The following is a 25,407-nucleotide window of genomic DNA, read 5'->3' on the forward strand; positions in this document are numbered from 1 at the left end:
TTTTTCCCACTTTTTGATTGGGTTGTTTGTTTTTCTGGTATTGAGTTGTATGAGTTGCTTGTATATTTTGGAAATTAATCCTATGTCAGTTGTTTCATTTGCTATTATTTTCTCCCATTTCTGAAGGTTGTCTTTTCACCTTGCTTATAGTTTCCTTTGCTGTGCTAAAGATTTTAAGTTTAATCTGGTCCCACTTGTTTCCTTTTGTTTTTATTTCCATTATTCTAGGAGGTGAGTCATAGAGGATCTTGCTTTGATTTATGTCATCAAGTGTTCTGCCTATGTTTACCTCTAAGAGTTTTATACTTTCTGGTCTTACATTTAGGTCTTTAATCCATTTTGAGTTGATCTCTGTGTATGGTGTTAGGAAGTGTTCTAATTGCATTCTTTTACATGTAGCTGTCCAGTTTTCCCAGCACCATTTATTGAAGAGGCTGTCTTTGCCCCATTGTATGTCCTTGCCTCCTTTGTCAAGAATAAGGTGCCCATAGGTGCATGGGTTAAATTCTGGGCTTTCTGTCTTGTTCCGTTGGTCTGTATTTCTGTTTTTGTGCCAGTGCCATACTGTCTTGATGACTGTAGCTTTGTAGTATAACCTGAAGTCAGGAAGGTTGATTCCTCCAGCTCCATTCTTTTTTCTCAAAACTGCTTTGACTATTTGCAATCTTTTGTTCCATATGAATTATGAATTTTTTTGTTCTAGTTCTGTGAAAAATGTCATTGGTAATTTGATAGGGATCACATTGAATCTGTAGATTGCATTTGGTAGTGTAGTCATTTTCACAATATTGATTCTTCCTACCCAGGAACATGGAATCTCTTTCTATCTGTTTATGTTGTCTTTGATTTCTTTCATTAGTGTCTTATAATTTTCTGTGTACAGTTCTTTTGTCTCCTTGCTGCTAAGTCGCTTCAGTCATGTCCGACTCTGTGCAATCCCATAGATGGCAGCCCACCAGGCTCCCCTGGGATTCTCCAGGCAAGAACACTGTTTGTCTCCTTAGGTAAGTTTATTCCTACATATTTAATTCTTTGGTTCCAGTGATGAATGGGATTGATTCCTTATTTTTCTCTTTCTGATTTTTCATTGTTAGTATATAGAAATGCAAGTGATTTCTGTGTATTGATTTTGTGTCCTGTAACTTTGCTAAATTCACTTGTTCAGTTCAGTCGTTCAGTCATGTCCGACTCTTTGTGACCCCATGGACTGCAGCACGCCAGGCCTCCCTGTCCCTCACTATCTTCCAGAGCTTGCTCAAACTCATGTCCATTGAATCACTGATGCCATCCAACCATCTCATCCTCTGTTGTCCCCTTCTCCCGCCGTCAGTCTTTCCCACCATCGGGGTCTTTTCAAATGAGTCAGTTCTTTGCATCAGGTGGCCAAAGTACTGGAGTTTCAACTTCAACATCAGTCCTTTCAAAGAATATTCAGGACTGATTTCCTTTAGGATGAACTGGCTGGATCTGCTTGCAGTCCAAGGGACTCTCAAGAGTCTTCTCCATTATTTTGCTTCTTGGATATTTGGATTACTGTTTTTCATCAATCTGGGCTATTTGGGGGCATCTCTTCAAATATTATTCTTGCGTTTTATTTCCTCTCTTACTGGTATTCACGCCTTGTGTGTGTTGTGCTCCATGCTGGCCCGATTTCCTCTAGGCTCCTGTCCTTTATCTTTTCCCTCCATGGCGTGAGGCTGCACACTCTCCACTCAAGTCCTCAGCTCTGCAAGTCCTGCCAGCCCGAGTCTACTGTTGAGACACCATAGTGGAATTTTGACTGTAGGTATTGCACTTTCCCATAATTGCTTAATACCCAGTTGGTTCCTGTCCATAATTCCTGTCTTTTTATTGGTTTTCCACTGGGTGAGACGTTGCCGTCACGCTTCTCCGGATCTCCTGAAGCATAGTTTTCTCAAGCTCCTTAAAGGCATTTACATGGGTGACTTTCCTGTCCGTCGCACTGTCGGGGCCTCTCAGAGGCGGCTTCTCCTGCCTGCCTTCTGCTTGTGTGTGGACCCCCTGTGCTGTTTCTTTGTGTGTCTGGTCATTTTGTTGTTGAAACCAGGGCGTTTCCGGTAATGCATTATAGCCACTCTAGACAGTGCAGCCGTCCTTCTCTGTGGCCGGTTTCTGCTTGTGTATCTCTGATGGGTTATTTTCAGGAAGTCTGTTTCCACTCCTCTGAGGTGTGGCCGTGGGTCTGTGCAGCCACCGGGGGTGACGGGTTCAGCGGCCGCCTGTGTTACACTGTCGGACTCTCAGTGTCGTGCCCGGGTGTCACACTCCTCTGGTTGCGGGTCAGGTGCTCTGCTTTCCTGGCAGTGCCCTGGGGTGTGAACTGCTCTGTGGTGGTGTTGTTCAGTCGCTCCAACTCTGTGACCCCACGGACTGCAGCACGCCAGGCTTCCCTGTCCTTCACCATCTCCCAGAGCTTGCTCAAACTCATGTCTGTTGAGTCAGTCATGCCATCCAATCATCTCGTCCTCTGTCGCCCCTTCTCCTCCTGCCCTCATCTTTCCAGTGAGTCAGCTCTTCATGCCAGGCAGCCGCCAGCCGGGCCCCTCTGCAGCGGTCGTCACTGAGCAGATTTGCAGTTTTTTCTTACCCTGGCAGGGCCATTCTTCAACGTCTCCTCCTGGCTCTCTGCTGACCGGTGGCTCACAGTTAGCCTTCTGCCAGGGGGAGCCACTGGCATCCTCTGACTCAGCCTCTGACTCTGATAGGCCTCTCAGCTGTGCCTGAGTGTGAACCGCCCCACAGTCCATGCCAGAGGGTCAGTTTCTTAGGGTGGAGCTCAGCGCTCTCTAATCTTGTGGTTTCCCCCTTGCCCCGAACGGCCTCTGAGACCTTGCTCCAGAGCTGGGGTGCCTACCCGCTTCCCTTGGAACAGCCTGCTTTATGAGCTGCTCTGATAGGGTGTAGCCTCCGGTCTCCTTGGCTTGCCTCTCCCAGCCCGGAGCCCTGCCCTGCCAGTGGGCTGGGCAGCGTGATCAGGGCCCTGCTGTTTTCGCCTGGGACAGAAACTCTGATCTATGAATGAGGTGGTGCAGGAGGAGAGCTTTCCCTTGCTGCCACACTCACCAGTAATACAGCCTCTGCCACTCGGACCTGAGCGATAGAAATGGCAACGGCCCATCTTGGGGCGGCTGGGACCCCAGAGAGCAGGGCGCCTCGTCTCCTCGGCCACGGCCACCTGCAGTGGCACCTCTGTCACGCTCGGGGGCAGAAGACGGGTCCCTGAGGCTCCCCGCTCTTACTGACATCTAGTAGATTCTCTTGAATATGCGTTGCCTCATTTGCTGTGTGCCCTCAACTTCCAGAGACTTCAGTGGCCCTTTTTAATCAGCTCTCACCAGCCGTGGACATCTACCAGGGGCAGACGGGCCAAGACCCTCGCGCCTCTGTCCTGGAGCTGGAGCCCCTCGGCTCCCCTTCGAGGGCTGAGGTCACTGAAGGGCCAGAGTCCTTCTGACGGTGGACTCTGATTGACCTCAGTGGCGGCAGTTGGAGAACTCCCAGGAGGTGACTGAGAATTTCCCCTGGAAGGTCTTGCTGGCTCAGGAGATCAGCTGAGAGGGACTGGAAAGAGGAGCCGCTCCATGCAGAGTGCTGTGGAGACTTCTGGATGGATGGGGAGTAGGCGCAGGGCAGGAAGAGGCTGCAGGAGGGGGTCTGAAACTCTCCATAGTCACAGACAAGCTCCTGGTGACACCTCACTGCTGGGCCCCTGTCTGCATGGCAGGGCCCAGGGCTTTGTGTTCAGGCAACTGGCAGATGGTGACAGTGGGGGCATCTGCCTCCCCTCCTGGCGGGCAGGGAGGGTGTCCTGCTCATCGTTGCGTGTTGAGTTTGGGGAACAATGGATGAGCCATCCTAGGTGTGTGACAGTTGAATGGTTTAGTGACTGTTGAAAGAAAACAGAGAGGAGAGGGCATGTGGACACAGGTGGGTTGGTGTGGGGCATGCTCCGTGCGAGGCGTCTGGGGTTACCCAGCTGGAGAAATGCTGCTTGTCTTGAGTTCCAAGAAAGAGGCTTGAGTGAAAGGTACAGATTTGGAAGTGAGACAGCAGGTTGTAAAAGAAGGGAAACGGTGGCCTGAGGTCATTCTGGGAAGGTGGCCCGGGGCTCGCACTCCTGAAGGGCCTGCTTGAGCGTCCCTGCTGCCTTGCCCACACTCCATAGCTGTGTCTGGTCTCTGCGGGAGGAGAACGCAGGTGCATTTTCATTGCAGGTTAAAGAACTCTTTTCTTCTCTGGGAGTTGACTGTAACATCTTGGAACTTGATCAAGTTGGTAAGTAGAATGGTTCGTACCTGTTGTTTGTAATCAACGTCCACAAGATTGACTTCTTTCCTTGTATTGCCTCGTTCAGTTCAGTTTGCTCCCGTCTCTTTGGGCTCGATGAGCTGGTTGCACCTACCTCCAACCCCGCAGAAGATGAACCTGTATGTGGAAGTACTTTGCGTGGATTTTTGCGTACATTGCATTTGAGGGGGATGGAAGGCAGCCGTGTTAGGCAGTGCTGGTGGTCCTCAGGCGTGTCTGCCCACTGTCCGGCGGCCTAGAGGAGGCAGTATCAGGACGAGGCGGGTCTGCCCATCTCCTGAGCGCAGCCCCAGGAGGGCCGGCGCGCCAGTGTTCCCGCTTTCCTGCTTCTGAATCCCATGCACTTTCCACGGGTGTGCGTGGAGAACAGAAAGCCCAATCTCTGCCTTCATGAGACTTCACCCCTCTCTTTAGCCAGGTCAATTTAATAAGTGAAATGCTCTTGAATCTTTGAGACTTTGCTGAAGAGTTTACCACATGGGGAGCCTGAAGGACCGAGGGCCTGGTTCAGTTTTTAGGAGTGGAGGGTATGTTTTGGACTATGAGCATAAAGATTTTTTCAAATGTAATTGTTGGATGTATTTTCTGTGTTACCACCGTTAGAGCATATATTATGTTTGCTCTTTAAAGACGATTCTTATCTGTCTCTGCCTAGCCAGTGGATTATAGATCAGATTCTAATTTGAAAGTGTTCATTTAAAAAGGAGTCATGAGTCTGCTCTTTATTCTGTAAGGCTTCCTTTGAACCCCTGAGTCGTCGCTTCGTGAAGCTGACGACGCGCATGTGGGCATCTGAGTGTCGCAGCACTTCAGCTCAGCTCACAGAGCCTCGGAACCTTTGCAGGGTCTTCCCTCTCTGATCTCTCATCCTCAGATGAGGGGGCCGGTGTCCAGGAGGCTCTGTCGCGGAGCCTCGGGACCTTTGCAGGGTCTTCCGTCTCTGATCTTTCATCCTCAGATGAGGGGGCCAGTGTCCAGGAGGCTCTGTCGGAGATCACCAGCCAGAGGACTGTGCCCAGTGTCTTCGTGAATAGAGTGCACGTGGGCGGCTGTGACCACACTTTCCAGGTAAATAGTACCGTGTGTTTCTGAAGGCTGTGTGTCCAAATTTTGTTTTTAAGAAAATACTTAAAAGAGGTGGAAATGGTTTTTGCAAATCTGTTCATTTGTGTCTTTTGGAGCTTGTAAAATCAAAAGCTTCCCTGGTGGCTCACATGGTAAAGAATCTGCCTGCAATGTGGAAGACCCGAGTTCGATCCCTGGGTTGGGAAGATCCCCTGGAGGAGGAAATGGCAACCCACTCCAGTATTCTGTCCTGGGAAATCCCATGGACAGAGGAGCCTGGTGGGCTACAGTCCATGGGGTCCCAAAGAGTCAGACATGACTGAGCGACTAGGCACTATAGGATGATTATCAGATAATCATGATTACTTTAAGAGAAATTAACTTTTCTACCAATTCAAACTTTCAACGCTGAGAAGGAGAAGGTTTCAAGTGAGTTTGGAGGACAGAAGGGTGGGCTGCCCTGCTCTCTCCCTCCAAATGGGGACAAATGAGGCCTCCTTCCACCTCGAGGTTTAGGGAAATGAGGTCAGCACTGGCAGTCCAGCCCAGCGAGCACAGCTCTCCCACCAAGGCTGCTGGCCTGCGAGCTTTGAGAAGCTCTGTTTGGTTCCTAGAATGCAGAAATGAACAGGAATCATTTGGTTACGTAGAGATAGATAAAAATTGATATGTAATAATAAGGACCTTATTTTAACTATCTGTTTGCTTTTATTAAAACTCTGCTCATAGGTCCTTTATATATGTAATCATCAGCGGTGGTGGATTAAATACTTAGGTTTAGATTCAATTAAGAATTACATTTTTGGGGCTTCACCGGTGGTACTTTGGATAAGAACCTGCCTGCCAATGCAGGGGACACAGGTTTGATCCCTGGTCCAGGAAGATCCCACGTGCAGCAGAGCAACCAAGCCTGAACGCTGCAGCTACTGGGCCCCAGCACCCAGAGCCCGTGCTCCCCGTCAAGAGAAGCTACCGCAGTGAGAAGCCCGCACACCACAGCTAGAGAGCTGCCCCTGGTCACTGCAGCTGGAGGGAGCCTGCACGGCAGGGAAGACCCACACAGCCAAGAAGAAATAAAGTGATTTTTTAAAAGCTTCATACATTTAAAAAGAAAGAATTACACTTTTGTGGGGAGAAAAGTTGTCTACATAGCACGTTAATCTGGGATCAGCATCAGTTTCCAGAAACTGCCTGCTTCATCCGTCCTGGAAGCAGGTGCCATTGCTGTAGCGTCCAACGCCTTCGGAGGCGCTGGGCTTGGCAGTGCCCGCTGGGAAAGTGCGTCACGGGGTGTGGGGGGTGCTTCGGGCTGCAGAGACGCCGGGTCTCCTCGGAGGCTGAAAGCCCTGCCCCGGGCAGAAGCTCTGTGCGAGGTGGACGCCCCCAAGAGCACCCGAGGCGGGGGGCTGCCGGCCGGGGCCAGGGCCGGGGCCATGCGCCTCGCCGCGTCTGTGGTCCTGCAGCACTCGCACGGCACTCGCAGGACAAGCCGGCTCGGGAGCCAGCGTGATGACTGAGCAGCCGACCTCGCCCAGACAGAACTGCCGTTCAGCCTCACGTGGAGCCTCCAGCCTTGTCCACGCTGCTTCTGGCCGCAGGGAGGGCCACGTGGACATCAGGTTGTGCCTCCGGGTCAGCCCTGACCTTTCCCAACAGATGAAGCAGAAGGCTTGTGTTGTACCGGAAGTTGCAAGATTTAGGTCAACCTATGAAAAATCAGGAGAAAACCCACAGTGCATGCCCGCCGATGATGTGTGAGCACTGTTTTCAGAGAAGACTAGCGCAGGTGGACGCGGGCAGAGGATGCCGCTCCTGGTCTTACATCAGGCTCGTGTGCTCGCCCCTCCCAGCCATCCTCGGAGCCAAGTGCTGGTCGAAAGGAAAGTCGCTTCAGTCAGAAAAGCTGGCACCTGGGGAGAAGGGGACCCACGTCCCAGAACCAGCTGGCAGGATTCTGCTTGGCCGTGAACGTTTTTAAAGGGAAAAGAGGGAATCAGTTAATCGCTAAGGTGGGAGGCCAGCCTCTCCGTCGCCTCCCATCACGTGCGACCCGCTGACACCTGCAGCCCTGCTTGGCTCCATCGCACCCTCTCGGTTCCTGCACACTTGCTGAGGGCAGAGTGTGCTCAAGAGTCACTCACATTTTAACCACTCAGTTCCTCATGCCTTTTTACACCTTTTAACCCGGGAGGGGAGTCCCCCGCTTGGCAAGGCGTGTGTGCCTCCAGTAGAGCAGAAGTCAGGGGCCAGGTTAAGTGCCACCCAGTGAGCTCATTGTTATGGTTAAGGTCTGAGGAGAACAGAGTGAGCCAGCAGGAAGGGCCCAGAGAGCTGCTTACGGAGCGAGCTTGTCTGACATGGGATGAGGCCCGACCTCCCCGCCATCTGACATGTGCCTCCCTGTTGGGTGATAACCAGTGCATTTATCTGCTGTGGCATCGGTCTGACTAGTCGGGCCCGGCCGAACACCCTCCAGATAAATTCACAGTCCAGCTTACCTGCACTTCAGGTTAACTGTCCCTGAGGTTTCTATAGAAGCCGTGTGTGCTGAGTCAGCTCGGTCATGCTGTGTTCTGTCCTTTGACTCCCCCAGGCACATCAGAGTGGTTTATTACAGCAGCTCCTCCAGCAGGATCCGGCGTATGACTACGACCTCATCGTCATCGGTGGGGGCTCTGGGGGCCTCTCGTGTGCTCAGGTGAGAAGAAGCAACCGCCATGGATGATCCTCACGGCGATGGCCATAAGCCTCCCTTCTGCCGTCGATACTTAGGCCGTTCCAGTCTGCGCTGCTGTTGTGGCATGGCTGGGTTAAGAAAGAGGAGAGACTGTTTCTTCACAGACACGGTCTCATCCTTCAGGGGAAGGTCGGGAAAACGATGAGGTCTCCGTGTGTCTCTGTTCGCAGGAAGCCGCTGTCCTGGGGAGGAAGGTCATGGTGCTGGACTTCGTGGTCCCGTCCCCCCGTGGCACGGCCTGGGGTGAGTGGCTCTCCTGCTGTCGTCGGGGGGCTTGTTGTCTTTGGTTCTCATTGGTCTGCCTTGGTCCTCACCACAGCCCCAGAGGGTGACCCGCCTGCCTCGGGCTGAGGACACCGTCCCCGGTCCTGTGTTAACAAGAGACACCAGAAAGATAACACGAAAATGATTAAGGAGGATTTTGCAAAGGGAAATTCCATGCCCCAAGTGTTCCACCGCGTGTGCCAGGATAACTTTGCACCCACATGGGGGTGTTTCACGGTTATGGTCTCGCAGCGGGGTGTGCCCCATCATGCTTGCCTAGGTTGGCCGTGACGCTTTTCTGTGTCTCTGCGTGGATATTATAACCGACACCCTGGCTGCAGGAAGGTCAGCTGAGTACCGTGTGTGCACTCCAAGTCCATTTGGTGCACACTTGTCCGCTTCCCTTCTGCTTCCCCGTCCCGGGCACAGCCCTGCCTCCTGGTACCAGGGGGACGCGCTCTCGGAGGGCACCGATGTGAGTGTCTGTCTCACCCCGTGTTGGTGAGAGTCCAGGCAGCTGGTGGCGGGTGGTACCGGCCCAGAGGAGTCAGGGTTGCCCAGGGAAAGGCTGGAGGCTGGCCCTGCCTGGCCTCAGAGCAGCGTGTGCCCAGTTAGCCTGACTCGGTCCTAACTATCTTGTGATTGGGACTCAGGTGGAAGTCTTGGATTCTGTACCCAGGAAACTGTTCAAATGCACGTCGGAATTTGCTCATTCCTGGGCCTCCTGCAGGGACCCTCGGTCACTGTAACGCACATCGTTCTGTGTACTGGTGTGTGACGCTGACCCCACAGTCGTCAAGGCTGTTGTTCCCACGTTTTCATAGCACCCGCTCTGCGTGTGTAAGCCACATGAACACACACATGCACACACAGCATCACAGCTGTGGCTCTCGCTCAGGTCTTGGTGGCACGTGTGTGAATGTTGGCTGTATCCCGAAGAAGCTGATGCACCAGGCCGCACTGCTAGGGCAGGCGCTGACCGACTCCAGGAAGTTCGGCTGGGAGTACAGTCAGCAAGGTGGGTGATGCGTGAAACCGTCCAGACTGGGAGGAAAGAGGGAAGGATAGGTTTCTTAGAAATGCTTGCTCTTTCTGTTTCTGTAGTTGACTTTTACGCTAGTTTAATAAACACTCGTTAGGAGCTCACATGTGCCAGTGGGACCCAGGATTCCAAGACGGTCAGTGCAGACCTGCTGTCGGGGCCTTAGGGCTGGGGAAGGGTTGTTGCAGCCCCGGCCATCCCAGACGCACAGCAGGGTGTGCGGGGGCTTTCAGGGCAGGAGTTAGGATGCGAGTCTAAGGAGAGCGCTGACTTGGGTGGAACGCCACGGGCAGGCTGGATGGAGCAGGGTGGAGTGATGTTCACGCTGGCCTGGAGGTGGTCCAGGGGCCTCTGAGCGCGTGTGAGAAGGTGGAGGAGTGCGGCAGACCTGGAACACACAGAACAGTGAAGGGGGGCGTGAGAGCCGATGAGGCTAGAAAGCTGTTGAGAAGAAGAGTGTGCGGAACTTCCATACCAGCAGCAGTAACTCACAGAAGTGGAATAACGGGGATCACAGCAATCGTGATACAAGGGCTTGGAAGGCACTCCGCTGGGGTGTACAGAACACTCAAGGGAGTATGAAAGCACAGCAAAACCGTGCTCTGATTCTGGAGGGAATGCTTACATACTGTGAAGGCGTTATCTCAGAGCTATTTCGTAAAGTTTATTTAAAGTCCAAGGAAAATGTCAGAATTTTTTTTTTCCTTTTGGAACTGGACAGATTATTCTCAAGTTCGTATTGAAAAGTAAATGTGTGAGGGTAGCTGTGCCGCCTTTGAGGAACCAGGGGAGCGACATTTCCACCTGAACTTAAGATGCTGTTGCTCGTCACACGACTGAGCGGTCAGGTGGTGCAGCAGAGCAGGCCTTCCACGGACCTGCCACCTCAGGGCCCTGGGGACCTTCCAGGGGTCCTGCTCCTGACTCTGCAGGTCTGGGGAGGGGTCCCCAGGAGCCACGTATCTCAGCCTGCTTCTTGGGGTGCTGACATGCAGGCATGTTGTGAAACTTCTGAAAATGTCTTTTACACAAACCAGAAGCAAAGGTCCCCGGGGCCATGAGACGCACGGTTCTCTGAGGCCTGGGAGCCTGGCCTGTCTGGAGAGAGGGGCCGACAGAGGACGTGAGCCTGGCAGAGAGCTAGTCAGTGGTGGTCGTAACCCCGGGATCAGGGGCGTGGGGTTGGGGAACACAGTCACCAGACTGACCATCTGGACCACACGGTCTTAGACCTGTTGTCCTGTTGCTGAGGTTGTAGGAAGGGTGACGTGACATCTGGGCCGTAATCGCTGATGTCGCCCAAGTCCCCACACACAGTGACTCTGTCCTCCACTGTGCTCTGGGGTCCCTCAGCCTGGTGGGCGGGTCCCTGAGTGTGCTGGAGGGTCAGGGTCCAAATGGACCGAGGGTGAACCCCCGGTCAGCTGGGTTTGTGGTTGAGGGTCTCACCCAGCTTGACAGGACCCTGGACCAGTGTTTCCCTGGGGAGCATCAGCAGATGGGGTGAATCCAGGAAATGAGCCCCGCCTGGCAGGCCCAGGAGTAAGCAGGAGCCTTGAATCCACCGGCCTCACCCTGGCTTCGGCAGGAAGTGGTGAGCTCTCACCTCAGCGCCGGTGTTCACTGTCGCAGGCCTGCCTGCGGGCACCCGTGCCCCACCTGTGGATCCCGGGGCCGGCCGTGGGAGGGCTGTTTCCTGCCCCACTCCGTGCATTTTCATCACGTTCAGAACTCTGCTTTCTTCGTGTTTGTCACGTGAAAGAAGCTGTGTGTGTGAGTCGCTCAGTCGTGTCCGACTCTTTGCAACCCCATGGACTGTAGCCTGCCAGGCTCCTCTGTCTATGGGATTCTCCAGGCAAGAGTACTAGAGTGGGCTGCCATTTCCATCTCCAGGGGATCTTCCCGACCCAGGGATCGAACCCGGGTCTCCTGCATTGCAGGTGGATGCTTATCTCCTCAGCCACCAGGGAAGCCATGGTGGCTGTAATTGGCATATGAAGACTTCTTGCTAATTATCTTCTATTCACTTCTGGATCCTTAAAGCGATGGACGCGCGTGTGCCATGTGTGACTTCACGGTGGCCGTGCAGCCCCTCACGCCCGCCTGCCCCTGGTCTCTCTCCAGTGAGGCACAGCTGGGCCACCATGACAGAGGCCATCCAGAGCCACATCGGCTCGCTGAGCTGGAGCCACCGGCTGGCCCTGCGGGAGAAGGCAGTGACCTACGTCAACTCCTACGGGGAGTTTGTTGAGCACCACAAAGTCAAGGTCAGTTGGGCCTTTGGCCCCGTTGGTTGCCCCCCTGACTTGCGCCTGCGCCCGCGTGAACTGGGACTCCATGTTGAGGGCTGCACCCAGCGTGCGAGCATCCTGGTGTCCGATCAGTCTGGTACTAAAGGAAAAGTGAAGTTTGCTTTGCTTTTTTCAAGGCAACCAATGAAAAAGGACAGGAGGCGCTTTACACTGCTGCGAAGTTTGTCATCGCGACAGGAGAGAGGCCGCGCTACTTGGGAATCCCGGGAGACAGAGAGTACTGCGTCACCAGGTGGGGTTAACTAGGCCGTCTGCCCGTAAGTTGCGTTACGTCTGTGTCTCCAGACTCTTCACTCCCTGGCTTATTTCACGAGAGATTTGCACTGACGACAAGCGGAAGGGCACGCAAGGCGGAGCTGAGGGCACAGACGCAGTGTCTCCAGGCCTCCGGGCGGGAGAGCGAGTCTGGGCTTTGGTCCACGCTCGCTGGAGCCCAGGGCGAAGCAGCATTTGCCGCTAGCTTCAGGCTTTCGTGTCTGTGATGGTGGTGGACCGGGTGACCAGGAGACTCGCTGTCCCGATGCTGGGACTTAACAGGAATTCCCAGTGGACAGTTGTCAGGAGGACCTGTGACCTCGATGTATGAAGCAGGACGACGACTCGCACACTTTCTCGACCAGACGCACTTTAAGAAACACGCTTTTCACTGTGGCTGCTCAGGTGGACACCCAACGCAGGCTTTGCACGTGGGCCACTGTTCGATTTCCAGTCTCCTGGCTGGATGTCCTCCTCCGAGGTGGACACACCTGCAGCCCCGAGAGCCGCTCCCCCCAGCGCCCACTTGCTCTGGTCCCTGCGCCGTCCCACATGGAGCCCCTTCTCTCTGCAGCGACGACCTGTTCTCGCTGCCCTACTGCCCGGGCGAGACCCTGGTGGTGGGCGCGTCCTACGTGGCGCTGGAGTGTGCGGGCTTCCTGGCCGGCCTGGGCCTGGAGGTCACGGTCATGGTGCGCTCGGTGCTCCTGCGGGGCTTCGACCAGGAGATGGCGGAGAAGGTGGGCGCCTCCATGCAGCAGCTCGGCGTGCACTTCCTGCGCAAGTTCGTGCCCGTGGAGGTGAGTCTCGGCCATCGTCCTGCCGGTCCAGCTCCACAAGCTCCCCTTCTGTTTGATTTTTTAAAAAATCCTGAGGCATTTGGGATGTCAGTTCCTCGACCAGGGATCGAACCTGTGCCCCCTGCAGTGGGAGTGTCGAGTCCTCACCTCTGGGCCACTGTTTCCAGGAGGGAGAGGCTCCTCCTGGGGCTGCTCGTGTTACCCTTGTTCACGCTGCTCCCCAGGGACCTTGAGGGCGGGGTGCCCCTTCCAATCCCTGCCCGCCCCGCCTCTGCCCACAAGCACGTCTCAGTGCTGATGGCTCTACTAGCATCCGCCTCAACTCCACACCGTTCATACAGCTGCCTGCTGGGCGTCTCCGTTTGAATGCCTCTCAACATTTTAAATGCAACAAGAGAAAATAAAGCTCCCGATTTCCCGCCCGGTGTCCTCCCGCTGCCGTCCTGGCCTGTCTCCATCCTTGGGAGGTCGTCCCCCAGTACACACGGACCCCCGCGACGTCCAGTCCACTCTTCCCGCTCACCCAGGGGCTTGTCTCTCCCTCAACCACCCTCGGGCCGGTCCTCCGTCCTCCAGCCCTGCTCCGTGCCCACGGAACACGCCCGCCTGCACACACGCCCTGACCCCCCCCATGCTGTGTCACCTGCGGAGAGAATCCACGCACTGTCCATCCTCACCAGGTCCAGCAGCTGGAGAGGGGCCTGCCTGGGAGGCTGAAGGTAGTGGCGAAATCCACGGAAGGGACAGAGACAATCGAGGGCATTTACAACACGGTGAGTGTCTGCCAGGCGAGCAGGGGCGGATGGACACGCTTGTGAATTGGCGCAGATGAAACACGTGGGGAGATGATACCAGGGTTGACTTTTTTGACTCTCTGTGAGAGTCTAGTACATATGGAACATGATGGGCTGTTGATATTTGATGGTTTTTGGTGGCACACGAAGAATACGATGCTGAAATATGCGGGTGTGTGTAACAGTGCAGGGAACAAAATCTGGAAGCAGGTGTGAGTGGAAGTTGCTCAGTCGCGTCCAACTCTTTGTGACCTTGTGGACTATACTGTCCATGGAATTCTCCAGGCCAGAATACTGGAGTGGGTAGCCGTTCCCTTCTCCAGGGGATCTTCCTAACCCAGGGATCAAACCCAGGTCTCCTGTGTTGCAGATTCTTTACCAGATGAGCTACATGGGAACCTGGAAGCAGGTGTGCCTGCCTGCTGTCAGCGCTCACTTCTGGGGAGTTAGATGTCTTATACATTTCTGCATTTGACCATTTTTGCAATAAGCATTGATTATATTTTATAATCAAAAGCAACAAAAACAAGCTACGTCAAATCTGCAAACAGTGTGAGTAGTCCGCAGACCCTTGGGTGGCAGTCGTTATAACTGAAACTCATGCAAGTCAGACATTTCTCGTGTAAACTGTAGTTTATCGCTAACCTGGGTCAAACTATTCATGTATGGTTCATATACTCTAACAGTATGTTTTTTTTTCAACTAAAAGTGAATGATATTGTGAAGATGACCAAAGCCAAAGGTAGGTGTAAGGAAAACAAGCATAAGAACCAGCCCCTGTCGGGACCGTGATCAGGGCTGTGATGCGTGTGTGGCCACTGGAAGTGCTCGCTGCTGCACTGCCCAGGTTCCAGCTCACGCTGCGTCTGCCCTTTGACCTAGGCCGTCTGTCGTAGCCCCCAGCAAACTTAGTACATTTCTCCATGGACATCAAGAACGTCTTCCGTTAGACTTATTCCTAGGCACTTGCATATTTCTGTATAGTTACAAATGCTGTTTTTGAAAACGTGTCAGTATCTTTCCCAGTCTGTTGCTGATATATAGAAAGGCTGCTCACTTGTGTGATTGTGTGATTCGATTCAGCTGAGCCCGTTTGGTCACGTGTCCTTAAACGGTTCAGCGTCTTTGTTATACATGCGTAGCAAGGACTTGCTTCCTTCTGTTGACTCTTCCTCTTCTTCCTTTTCCGCGTGAGGGCACCAGCCACGGCCCCCACGCAGCGCTGACAGGAAATGCAGACCTGGGCGCTCCAGCCTTGCTCCGGGGTCGGGAGGGAGGTTTTCACTGTTTCGTGGTTAAAGAGCAAGGTTTTCCCATAGGGTTTTGGTAGCTAATCATGGTAGAGAAATCATTTTCTATTTTTGTTTGCTAAGTTGTTGTTGTTGTTATTTTGGTTTTTTGTTTGTTAAAAGTCAGCAGTAGGTGTTCAGCTGTAAGAATGTTCCTTTTGTGGCTGTTGATTATCTTTTCTTTAATCAATCAGTGTGTTGCATTGTATTGATCTACAGTCAACTGTGTATTACTGGTGTAAATCCAACTGGATGATGAATGGTTCTTTTTATATATTTTTAGATTTGGCTATTTAAAATTTTTGTATCTATATTCATGAATTATATCGGCTTATAATTTTCCTTTCACATATTGAACTTCCCAGATTTTGATATCAAAGTTCTCTAGCTCATGAAAGAAGTCCGGAATATGCCCCTTCTTTTTCAGTTCTCTAGAAGCATTTATGTGCTACTGGAATTGTTGTTTTTGTTCAGTCTCTAAATTGTGTCTGACTTTTTGGGACCCCAGGGACTGCAGCACACCAGGCTTCCCTGTCCATCACCAGCTCCTGGAGCTCGCTCAAACTCATGTCCATTGCGTCAGTGATGACATCCAACCATCTCACCCTCTGTCGTCCCCTTTTCCTCCTGCCTTCAGTCTTTCCAAGCATCAGGGTCTTTCCTAATGAGTCAGTTCTTTGCATTGGTGGCCAAAGTATTGGAGTTTCAGCTTCAGCATCAGTCCTTCCAATGAACACCCAGGACTGATCTCCTTTAGGATGGACTGGTTGGATCTCCTTGCAGTCCAAGGGACTCTCAAGAGTCTTCTCCAACACCACACTTCAAAAGCATCAGTTCTCCGGTGCTCAGCCTTCCTGATGGCCTGACGTGACCAGCTGTCGCCGTCTGTACGTGACGACCATAGCTTTGACTCTACAGACCTTTGTTGGCAGTGTGATGCCTCTGCTTCTCAATGTGCTGTCTAGATTCGTCGTTTGTGCTGTCTAGCTTTCCTTCCACGGAGCAGGCGTCTTTTGACTTCATGGCTGCGGTCACCGTCTGCAGTGATTTGGGCCCAGGAAGTAAAGCCTGTCACTGTTGCCACCTTTCTCCCCGTCCGTTTGCCATGAAGTGAGGAAACCGATGCCATGGTCTTAGTTTTCTGAATGTTGAGTTTTAAGCCAACTTTTTCACTCTCCTCTTTCACTTTCATCAAGAGGCTCTTTAGTTCCTCTTCACTTTGTGCCATATGGTGTTATCTGCATACCTGAGGTTGTTGACATTTCTCCTGGCAGTCTTGATTCCAGCTTGTGCTTCATCCAGCCCAGCGTTTCTCATGATGTCCTCTGCATAGAGGTTGCATAGCAGGGTGACAGTATACAGCCTTGCGTGTTTGACAGAGTGGGCCTAGAGTGTTCCGTGAAGACATGTTTTTTTCTGTAACAGTCAAAGGACTGTTTAAGGCTGCTCTTTTTCTGCCAGCTTTTCCTGTTGAGTCATGGCTGATCTGCAGCCGTGCCGTCCGCACCCCTCGGGGTCCGTCTGTGTGGTGTGTGTTGGTGGCTGGTTCTTATACACCTGCTCTTCTCCAGATTCTCTTTGGATTATAGGTTATTACAAGATTCTGAATAGTTTCCTGTGATCTACAGTAGATCCTTGCTAATTATCTACTTTATATATAGTCCTGTGTATCTGTTAATCCCAAACTTCTAATTTACCCCTTCCTCCTCTCTCCTCTTTGGGAGCCTGAAGTCTGTGTTCTGCGCCTGGCAGTCTGCTTTGGTTTTGAGTAAGGTCATCTGTGCCATTTCTTTAGGATTCTGCATGTAGGTGAGACCAGGAGATGCTTGTCCGTCTGGTCTCCTTCCTTAGTGCGATCATCTCTGTGTCTGTCCACATTGCTACAGTGGCACACTGTCTTTTTGTGGCTGAGCAGTATTCCATGGCATATGTTCACCACATCTTCTTTATCCCATGGACACTTAGGTGGCTTCCTCCACATAAATTTAAAACCAGCTTTCCAATTTTGAAGAAGAAGCCTGCTGGGATTTTGACTGAGATTGTATTGCTTATGTAGATGAGTTTGGTAAAACTGGCATCTTAAATCAGCAGCGCTGATTTTTCCTATACACGAACCTCTGTGTTTTTCCCATTTATTATGTTTGCAGGCTCTTTAGTTTCTCTCAGCAACATTTTATCATTTTTCTCTGGAGGTCTTTCATGTTTCTGTTAAATGTATCTCTGAGTACTTCATATTTTTAATCTCTGCAAATGACATTTTAAGTTTTTAAATATTCAGCGGTTAATTGGTAGTACGTAGAAATACACATGATTTTTCTGTATTGCCCTTCTTAGGATTTGTTCTGCATAAAACAGTAGTTTGGTTTCTTCTTTCCAGTTTGTGCATTTCGTTTCCTTTTCTTGCCTCGTTACCCTGGCTGAGAATCCACGGGTACCGAACAGAGACTGTGAGGGTCTCCCGTCTCGGGTGGGTGAGGCCTGTCTCCGCTGCGAGCGTGTACGTCTTCAGGCGTCTGCAGACCTTCTGTGAGGCTGGGGACGCGTGCTTCTAGGCCTAGAGCTCCAAGGCATTTTCTGAAATCCGCAAGGGCGCTTAGTTTTGTCAGATGCTGTCCCAGCTTCTATTGGGATGAGGAAGTTTTTTTCTTTTTTATTCTGTTCAAATGATAAATTCCATTGATTGGTCTGTATGTTAAACTAGATTCGTATTTTGGGACAAAGCCCAAAACACTTGGTCACGATCAGTTGTCCTGTATTTATGTTGCTCTATTTTATTTGCTGGCGTCCGTTAAATAGCTGGCGTCTGCGTTCATGGGGAGTGTTGGCTTCTGATTTTCTTTGTTTTGAATTATTAGTGTTTTGCTGCGCTGGGTCTCCGTTGCAGCATGCAGGCTTTCTCCAGTGGCAGCAACTGGGGGCTGCTCTTCCTCGCCTTGTGTGAGCTTCTCACTGCAGCGGCCTTTCTTGCTGCTGCACGTGGGCTCTGCAGCGTCCAGACTCAGTAGCTGTGGCCCAGGGGTTTAGTTGTCCCTCGGCACACGGGCTTTTCCCAGACCAGGAATCGAACCTGTGCCCCCCACAATGGCAGGTGGATCCTTAACCACTGAGCCACCAGGGGGGTCCTCTCAAGTTTTCTTTTCTTTTTACTGCCCTTGTCTGACCTTGTGTCAGATGTTCACGCCTCACAAACAGGCCTTGGGATGTCGCACCTCTTTCTTGTCCTGGAGGCTTCGTGTGTCATCGGTGTTTTTCTCGTGTCGCGTGCACTTTACTAACAAGGTCACCTGGCCCCAGAGTTAACTCTCGGAGACATTTATACACCGTGGACTTGGTCTCTGTGAGTATGAAGCCCTTAATCTGCTTGAGCTGCCGTAGCATCTAGGGGTTGATCACACAGGGTCACAAGGAAAAAGTGACCATCTGCGCGCCAAGGAGGGAGGCCTCAGAGGAGACTGCCCTGCGGACGCTGGGTCTCAGGAGAGTGACCATCTGCGCACCAAGAGGAGGCCTCAGAGGAGGCTGCCCTGCGGACTCTGGGTCTCAGGAGTCTGACCTCCAGGACTGAGAGGAACCTCATCCAGGTACTTTGTTGTGTTCTGAACTAGGACACTGCCCTGGTAGAAAAGTCCGCCTGCCAACGCAGGAGACAGGGGTTCAGTCCCCTGGAGAAGGGCATGGCTACCCATTAATTCCAGTATTCTTGCCTGGAGAATTCCATAGACAGAGGGGTCTGGCGGGCTACAAGGTCATGGGGTCACAAAGAGTCAGACAAGACTTCTCGACTGAACAATGGCCTTGTTGTACGTTAATCGACTCTGTAAAGGCCTGTCCCCAAATCCAGTCGCATTCCGAGGCCCTGGGGGTCAGTGCCTCGGCACGAGTTAGGGGAGGGGGCGTGGTGCAGCCTGGCCGTAGGGTCACTGAGTCCTGTGGTGTGAGTTTGGTAAAGTCTGTCTCTGCAGGCATCTGTTTCATCTAAACTGTAAATCGATTGGCACAGGCTGTTGATGACATTCTGTTACTCTCCTATCAGCTTCTGAAGGATTCATCGTGATGTTCTGGTTTTCGTTCCTGGCGTTGATGATCTGTGTTTCTGTCGTCTCTCTAAACGCAGGTTTTGTTAGCAATTGGTCGTGACTCCTGTACGAAGAAGTTAGGGCTGGAGAAGATTGGTGTGAACGTCAGTGAGAAGTAAGTACCCTGGTGTTAGCGCCCAGCCCTGCTCAAAGCTCAGTGTTTCCACAGATCGTCCCTGGGAAATTCTGACTTCATTACTGAGGTGCTCTGAATTTATTTTGTAGTAAGTAATCTGTCAGCTCTGTATTATCAGTTATTTCATTAATCAGTTGATAACTCTTAATGTTTTCCTTAAACATTTCATGCATTAAGCAGTTACTTGTAAAAAATAATTGTGGAAATGTATGCATCCACTTTCTGTTTAGAATGAATTTGTCTGTCCTTGATCAGGCAAGGAGGAAAATTCCAAAGCAGTATGTTCAACTCTTGGAGAAGGCAATGGCACCCCACTCCAGTACTCTTGCCTGGAAAATCCCATGGATGGAGGAGCCTGGTAGGCTGCAGTCCATGGTGTCGCTAAGAGTCGGACATGACTGAGCGACTTCACTTTCACTTTTCACTTCCATGCATTGGAGAAGGAAATGGAAACCCACTCCAGTGTTCTTGCCTGGAGAATCCCAGGGACGGGGAGCCTGGTGGGCTGCCGTCTATGGGGTCACACAGAGTCGGACACGACTGAAGCGACTTAGCAGCAGCAGCATGTTCAACTCTGGGGGAGGCCTGGCGCTGTCCTCAGCGCTCAGAAAGCAGGCAGTGGTTTGTCTGAGCCACGGGTCCAGGGACGCTTGGCGGAAGAGAGTCTGCTTCCAGCAGTGCAGAGTCAGTTGTAATATTTTTTCTTCCCCAAACACAATAGGACGGGCAAGATCCCCGTAAATGATGAGGAGCAGACCAGTGTGCCCTACGTCTATGCTGTCGGGGACGTCCTGGAGGGCAAGCCGCAGCTCACCCCGGTCGCCGTGCAGGCGGGCAAGCTGCTGGCACGAAGGCTGTTCGGGGGCCGATCAGAGAAGGTGCGTTCCTCGCCGCTGTCTCTGGACAACGTCTGAGTCACAGTCACGATGAGAGGAGAGGCAGTGCGCGTGCACCGTGTGCACGTCGCGCTGGGGAGGCGTCCCGTGTTGTGTGCGGTCCCCTACCGTCTGATGGTTCTGAGTAAATGCTGTGAGCATCTTACGTTGAGGGTGTTGTCCTGGGCGACACGGGGGCACCCAGGTGGGGCCGTCTTTTCTTGCCGGAGGGGTCGGGGAACGCGTCCTGGGTGGGCTGCTGCTCTGGCACCAGGGGCAGGGCCACGCGGCTCGGGGTCTGATGGGCTCAGCGTGTGGCCGTCTCCGCTTGGCAGGCCGGCCTGTCGCCCTGCCCGGTGTGGCGGAAGGGCTTCCTGCTCACCCTCGCAGGGGCGGTCCTGTGCGTGGCTGGGGGTCCCGGTCTCACTGAAGCAGCCGGAGTCGGGCTCCCCTGTCTGCTCAGTGACTCAGTTCCCCGAACTGTGGTGGGCGGTGGCCACCTGCGCTGGGCTGCGCTTGTCTGTCTTCTGTTTATGAATGTACATTGTGCGGATTTTCACTGTGAAAAACAGGACAAAACGAGACACGAGCTGTCTGTCTTGCAGTGTGACTACGTCAACGTCCCCACCGTGGTGTTCACGCCCTTGGAGTACGGCTGCTGTGGGTACTCAGAGGAGAAGGCTGGCGAGGTGTACCAGGCAGAGAATCTGAATGTAAGATGTGCGGTTGGTGCATTCTCAGACCTCGCCTCTAATCCACGGTTTCTCCTGTTGGCCACTTTGCATTCTGTAGTTTTGCAAGTTCCTGTGATGGCTGCATTGTTGGAAATTACATTCCTGCTTTGGGGAAGTTGGAAAGTAAACAATGTAAGCCCTGTCTCTAGTGGAGTGATTGTCACACAGCTGGGAAGACGGATGCAGACTGTGCGTACAGGGCTTTAAGTGCGTGGGCAGCATCTGAGGGGGAGGCCCCTGGGGGGCACGCAGTATCCTGGGAGCTGTGGGGAGGGGGGCCGGCCAGGGGCTGGGGGCCACGGCAGCTCCTCCTCTCCTGCTGGGGTTCCCGTGTGCGTGTGTGTGCATGTGCACGTGTGTACATGTGTGTGCATATGTATGCATGCACGTGTGCACATACGTGTGTACATGTGTGTGCACGCACACACTCGCAGGTCACGCTTCTCTTCCTGCAGAAACAGGCATGCGTGGCAGCCACATGCACGTGGCCTCTCCCCACTGCAAGCTCAGTGCCACTTCTGGTCTTTGGAGGAACTGACTGACCCAGTGTTTGTCTCAGTCGCATGTCATGGGGACGTTTGCTGGCCCAAGCTGGCTCTGTCCACCTTCCCCACGTGGCGCGGCGGGGCCAGGCTCAGGAAGTGGCTCTGGGAGCCCCCCGCCCCACCCGCAGGCTCAGGAGGGCGGTTTCAGGGCTGCGGCGCTGCGGGGTTGCGGGCCATTCGGACGCCCCCAGAGCTGCTCTCTGCTCCCCTCCACCCTTGCCCGTCCGGTCACACCGCCTCACGGTGTGCTCTTGCTGTGATGTGGTGGGTGGTCCGAGTGGCTTTCTCCTGCCCTTCTCCCCACGTGGGAGGGGTGGGGGATGAAGGGGGTCAGAGGGTTAGGACCACCATGTTTTCAGGGGCTGTTGTTTAGGTGGTGCTTTCAGTGAGAAGTTTCCATTTCAGAGGACGCAATTTGATCAGTGTTTATAATTAACTCCTGGGAATAGTGAACCAGCTGTGTGAGTGGGAACTTTTACTCGGGTCTTGACAAGTGACGGTAGCCATCGTGGACTTGACACTTAGTTCCAAAGGCACGTGAGAGGAAGGAGGCTACGGCCAGATGAAGGGTGTGTCTGTAGGCAGAGCCCCCGTCCTGGGTCACCCTCGGGTCTCTCCCAAGGCCCCTGCACATCAGCACACCCCGTCTAGACTTTCACTTTTGCATTTTGCAGGACTGAAAATTTGATCTATTAGTATTTTTGATATTCTTATTATAAAGAGACTTGAGGAAACCTCGCATAAATCCATGTATTATATCTTTTCAAGTGAGGAAATTAAGGGGAAAAGGTGAGGGTAGGCACAATAAGACAGGATAAGAAAATGGAATTCATTCACAAAACTCACACCATAAAGTCCTCCAGACTTTGATCTCTGATAAGAACTTGTATGTAGAATATCAAAGAACTCTTACAACAATAAAAACCAAACAACCCGGCTTTTAAAAGAGCAAAGGATATTTCCCCAAAGAACGTGCACGGGTGGCCAGCAGACACGTGGAAGGAATCTCGGCGTCAGTGTCATCAGGGAAACACAGCACAAGCTTAGCGAGAGGCCGTGGGCTGATTTATGAAAGTTCTCACCGTGTCTGTGGGTTCTGTCTTCACTTTTCTGATGGTGCCCTTTGAAGCACAAAGACCTTTCCTTTTGGTGCAGTCTGGTGTGTCTTTTTTTTTTTCTGTTGTCACATGTACTTTTGATGTCACTTCTGACAAATCATTGTCTGACCCACAGTCGTGAAGATTGATGCCTGTGTTTTCCTCCTAGAGTGTTGCGGTTTTCAGCTCTGACCTGTGGGCCTCTGATGCATTCTGAGAACTTTCTGTACATGTGTGAGGTCGGGGTCCAGCCTCATCCCGCCGCACATGGGAGCCCATTTCTCCTTGAAGAGCTTCCTCCTAGTGAGGAAACACAGGCACTGATCTAGCTTACAGATTTCAGTGTAATTGGGAGGGCGGGTGGGAGGGCAGAGGCCAGGGAAGAGAGAGTGAAACCTCCTGAACAGGAGGGCAGGCCAGGAAGGAGAGCCCGCCCAGGAGCAGGTGACCACAGCGAAAGTGTGCAGTTTAGAAGCGTGCAGGCTGATGACAAGCCGGAGGAAAGGCACTTGTGTCTGATTGAAAAGGGCACCGGGAGGCAGAGGCGGCCAGTCACAGACCAGAGCTTTTAAATTTGCACTTCTTGTGCCTAAGTTGATTTAACAATTAAAACTCTTTAAAAAGGCAGTATTAGGGAGATTATTTTGGGGGGCGGGCTGTGCCACTGAGCTTGTTAGATCTTAGTTCCCCAACCAGGGATTGAACTTGCGCCCCCACGCAAACAAAGCATGGGGTCCTAACGACTGGACCCCTCAGGAACTCTGAAGGGAGGGTCTGGACAAGGAGGGCACCGGGCGGAGGAGGGTGCCAGCCATGTCGGATGGTAGTTTATCCTGAGGGCACGGGCACTAAAACTGTGCTGAGCGGCACACGGGCGACAAAGACCAGCAGAACAGAAGCTGAAGCCCAGATTGATTCAGGTGCTTAGAATTAACATGCGATAAAGGCGGTGTTTTAAATTTATGGCAAAAGACGTTCATTAAGGGTGTTGGAGTAAGTGGACGGCATTTAGGAAAAATGTGAAGTTGGGTCCACACTTCACGCCCACTTTGAACCAGGAGGATCCAATACTAAACAGAATCTCCCAAATACTGGGAGGAAAAGCAGAGCTAACACGCTGATGTGAAGAGCCGACTCGTCGGAAAAGACCCTGACGCTGGGAAAGATTGAGGGTGTGAAGAGCCGACTCGTCGGAAAAGACCCTGATGCTGGGAAAGATGAGGGCAAGAGAAGGGGACGACAGAGGATGAGACGGTTGGACGGCATCACTGACTCCACGGACATGAGTTTGAGCAAGCTCCAGGAAATAGTGAAAGACAGGGGAGCCTGGCATGCTGCAGTCCATGGGGTCGCAGAGAGTCAGACGCAACTGAGTGACAACCATGCGTGTGAGGAAGGGGCTGGAGAGGGAGGGTCCTGTGCAGGACTCGGGGTGCATTGAAGCCAGGAGCTTTCTGTTTCAGAAATCCTGTTTATAATCTCAAGAGTTGGCACCATCTGTTTTCTTAACATTCGGGGTATATTTTAGGAATAATACCTTGGGGTGAAGAAGCATTTATCTCATGTTCCTTATAGCCAGAGAGATTGAAAAGTTTGTAATAAAATGTGCTGCTGCTGCTACTGCTAAGTCGCTTCAGTCGTGTCCAACTCTGTTCGACCCCATAGACGGCAGCCCACCAGGCTTCCCCGTCCCTGGGATTCTCCAGGCAAGAACACTGGAGTGGGTTGCCATTTCCTTCTCCAGTGCATGAAAGTGAAAGTGAAAGTGAAGTCACTCAGTCATGTCCGACTCTAGTGACCCCATGGACTGTAGCCCAGCAGGCTCCTCCATCCATGGGATTTTCTAGGCAAAAGTACTGGAGTGGGTGCCATTGCCTTCTCTGAATAAAATGTGCAGGAGAGTTTATTTCCGTCAGACTCGGAAGCTGGGGTCATGTGTGTTTAAGTGTCTGAGCGCTGGTGGACAAACTGCCATCTCTGTGTGATCATGGAGCCCTGCGGGGGCGCCTCCACGGACGCTGACCTCTGCCTGTCTCTTGCAGGTCTACCACACTCTGTTCTGGCCTCTCGAGTGGACAGTGGCCGGCAGAGACAACAACACTTGTTACGCGAAGATAATCTGCAATAAACTGGACAACGTACGTCATGCGGTCGGAAGCGGGCATGCTTTGATTTTAAGATGTCGCTTTTAGTCTCGTATCTGGGTTTTCATAATCTCCTTAAAGATAGCTCTCGGGGCTAGGCAGAAATCCTTCAGACTGCCGCCCAGGTGCTGGGCTTGCGGGGGCTGGACATGTGTCTCCCTTTCTCCCTGGGATCGTGTCTCTCGGGCGCTCTGACTGGCGGTGTGGAGCCTCAGGCTCTGCCGTGATCTGGGCCGTCAACGACACAGCGTAGGCGCGTCCGTCTGCATCTGGAGACACAGGCAGCCTTGAAGACGTTGCGGGTTTGGTTCCAGGCCTGGCAATAAGTCGAATGTCACGGTCGTGCGAGCCCGGTGTTGTTTGGTTTCCCTGTGCGTGTGAGGTCACATTTACACCAGACTACAGTCTTTATCAGTCACATTCTGTCTAAAAAATTCAACGTACAACCTTAATTTAAAAATACTTTATGCTTAAACGTTCTAACCATCAGCTGCGCCCTCAGCAGATTGTAACCCTCTTGCTGGTGGAGGCTCTGGCCTCAGTGCTGGGGCTGCCGACTGATCAGGGTGGAGGTGGCTGAAGGCTGGGGTGGCCGCAGCTGTTTCTGAAAACAAGATGACCGGGACGCTTGGCCGCTCGGAAGGACCCGTGTTTCATGAGTGGTTTCTCTGGAGCAGGCAGTGGTGTTTGACAGAGTCTCCCCCACAGTGGCACTGCCGACCTGCCGTCCTTTATCTGCCAAGTGTGAGTCGTGTCCCGAGTCCTGGTTGTCATCACGGCTGTGGTCACGCCCTCTTGCAGGAGTGGCTCCACCTCAGGAACTGCTGTCTGTGCTCGTCTGTCGGGAGCAGCTCCTCCTGCATTCGGTTCATTCTCAGGTGGCGGCAGCGCAGCCCCGTCTTCAGGACCCACT

General features: G+C 52.6%; 1 protein-coding gene across 1 annotated transcript in view; it reads left to right on the top strand.

Annotated features, from left to right (window-relative positions):
- The window catches only part of TXNRD3 (thioredoxin reductase 3), a 34,130-nt gene that overhangs the window by 5,228 nt on the left and 3,495 nt on the right, over nucleotides 1-25,407 (top strand). The window contains exons 3-15 of the mRNA XM_070358971.1: nucleotides 4,236-4,296; nucleotides 5,288-5,397; nucleotides 7,988-8,092; nucleotides 8,302-8,374; nucleotides 9,294-9,413; nucleotides 11,562-11,704; nucleotides 11,866-11,981; nucleotides 12,579-12,804; nucleotides 13,485-13,577; nucleotides 19,002-19,078; nucleotides 19,821-19,977; nucleotides 20,580-20,687; nucleotides 24,393-24,488. Of these exons, the coding sequence (XP_070215072.1) occupies nucleotides 4,236-4,296; nucleotides 5,288-5,397; nucleotides 7,988-8,092; nucleotides 8,302-8,374; nucleotides 9,294-9,413; nucleotides 11,562-11,704; nucleotides 11,866-11,981; nucleotides 12,579-12,804; nucleotides 13,485-13,577; nucleotides 19,002-19,078; nucleotides 19,821-19,977; nucleotides 20,580-20,687; nucleotides 24,393-24,488 (1,485 nt within the window). The remainder of the gene's footprint in view (nucleotides 1-4,235; nucleotides 4,297-5,287; nucleotides 5,398-7,987; nucleotides 8,093-8,301; nucleotides 8,375-9,293; nucleotides 9,414-11,561; nucleotides 11,705-11,865; nucleotides 11,982-12,578; nucleotides 12,805-13,484; nucleotides 13,578-19,001; nucleotides 19,079-19,820; nucleotides 19,978-20,579; nucleotides 20,688-24,392; nucleotides 24,489-25,407) is intronic.

Source organism: Bos mutus, chromosome 22, assembly GCF_027580195.1.
Source record: "Bos mutus isolate GX-2022 chromosome 22, NWIPB_WYAK_1.1, whole genome shotgun sequence".
NCBI lineage: Eukaryota > Metazoa > Chordata > Mammalia > Artiodactyla > Bovidae > Bos > Bos mutus.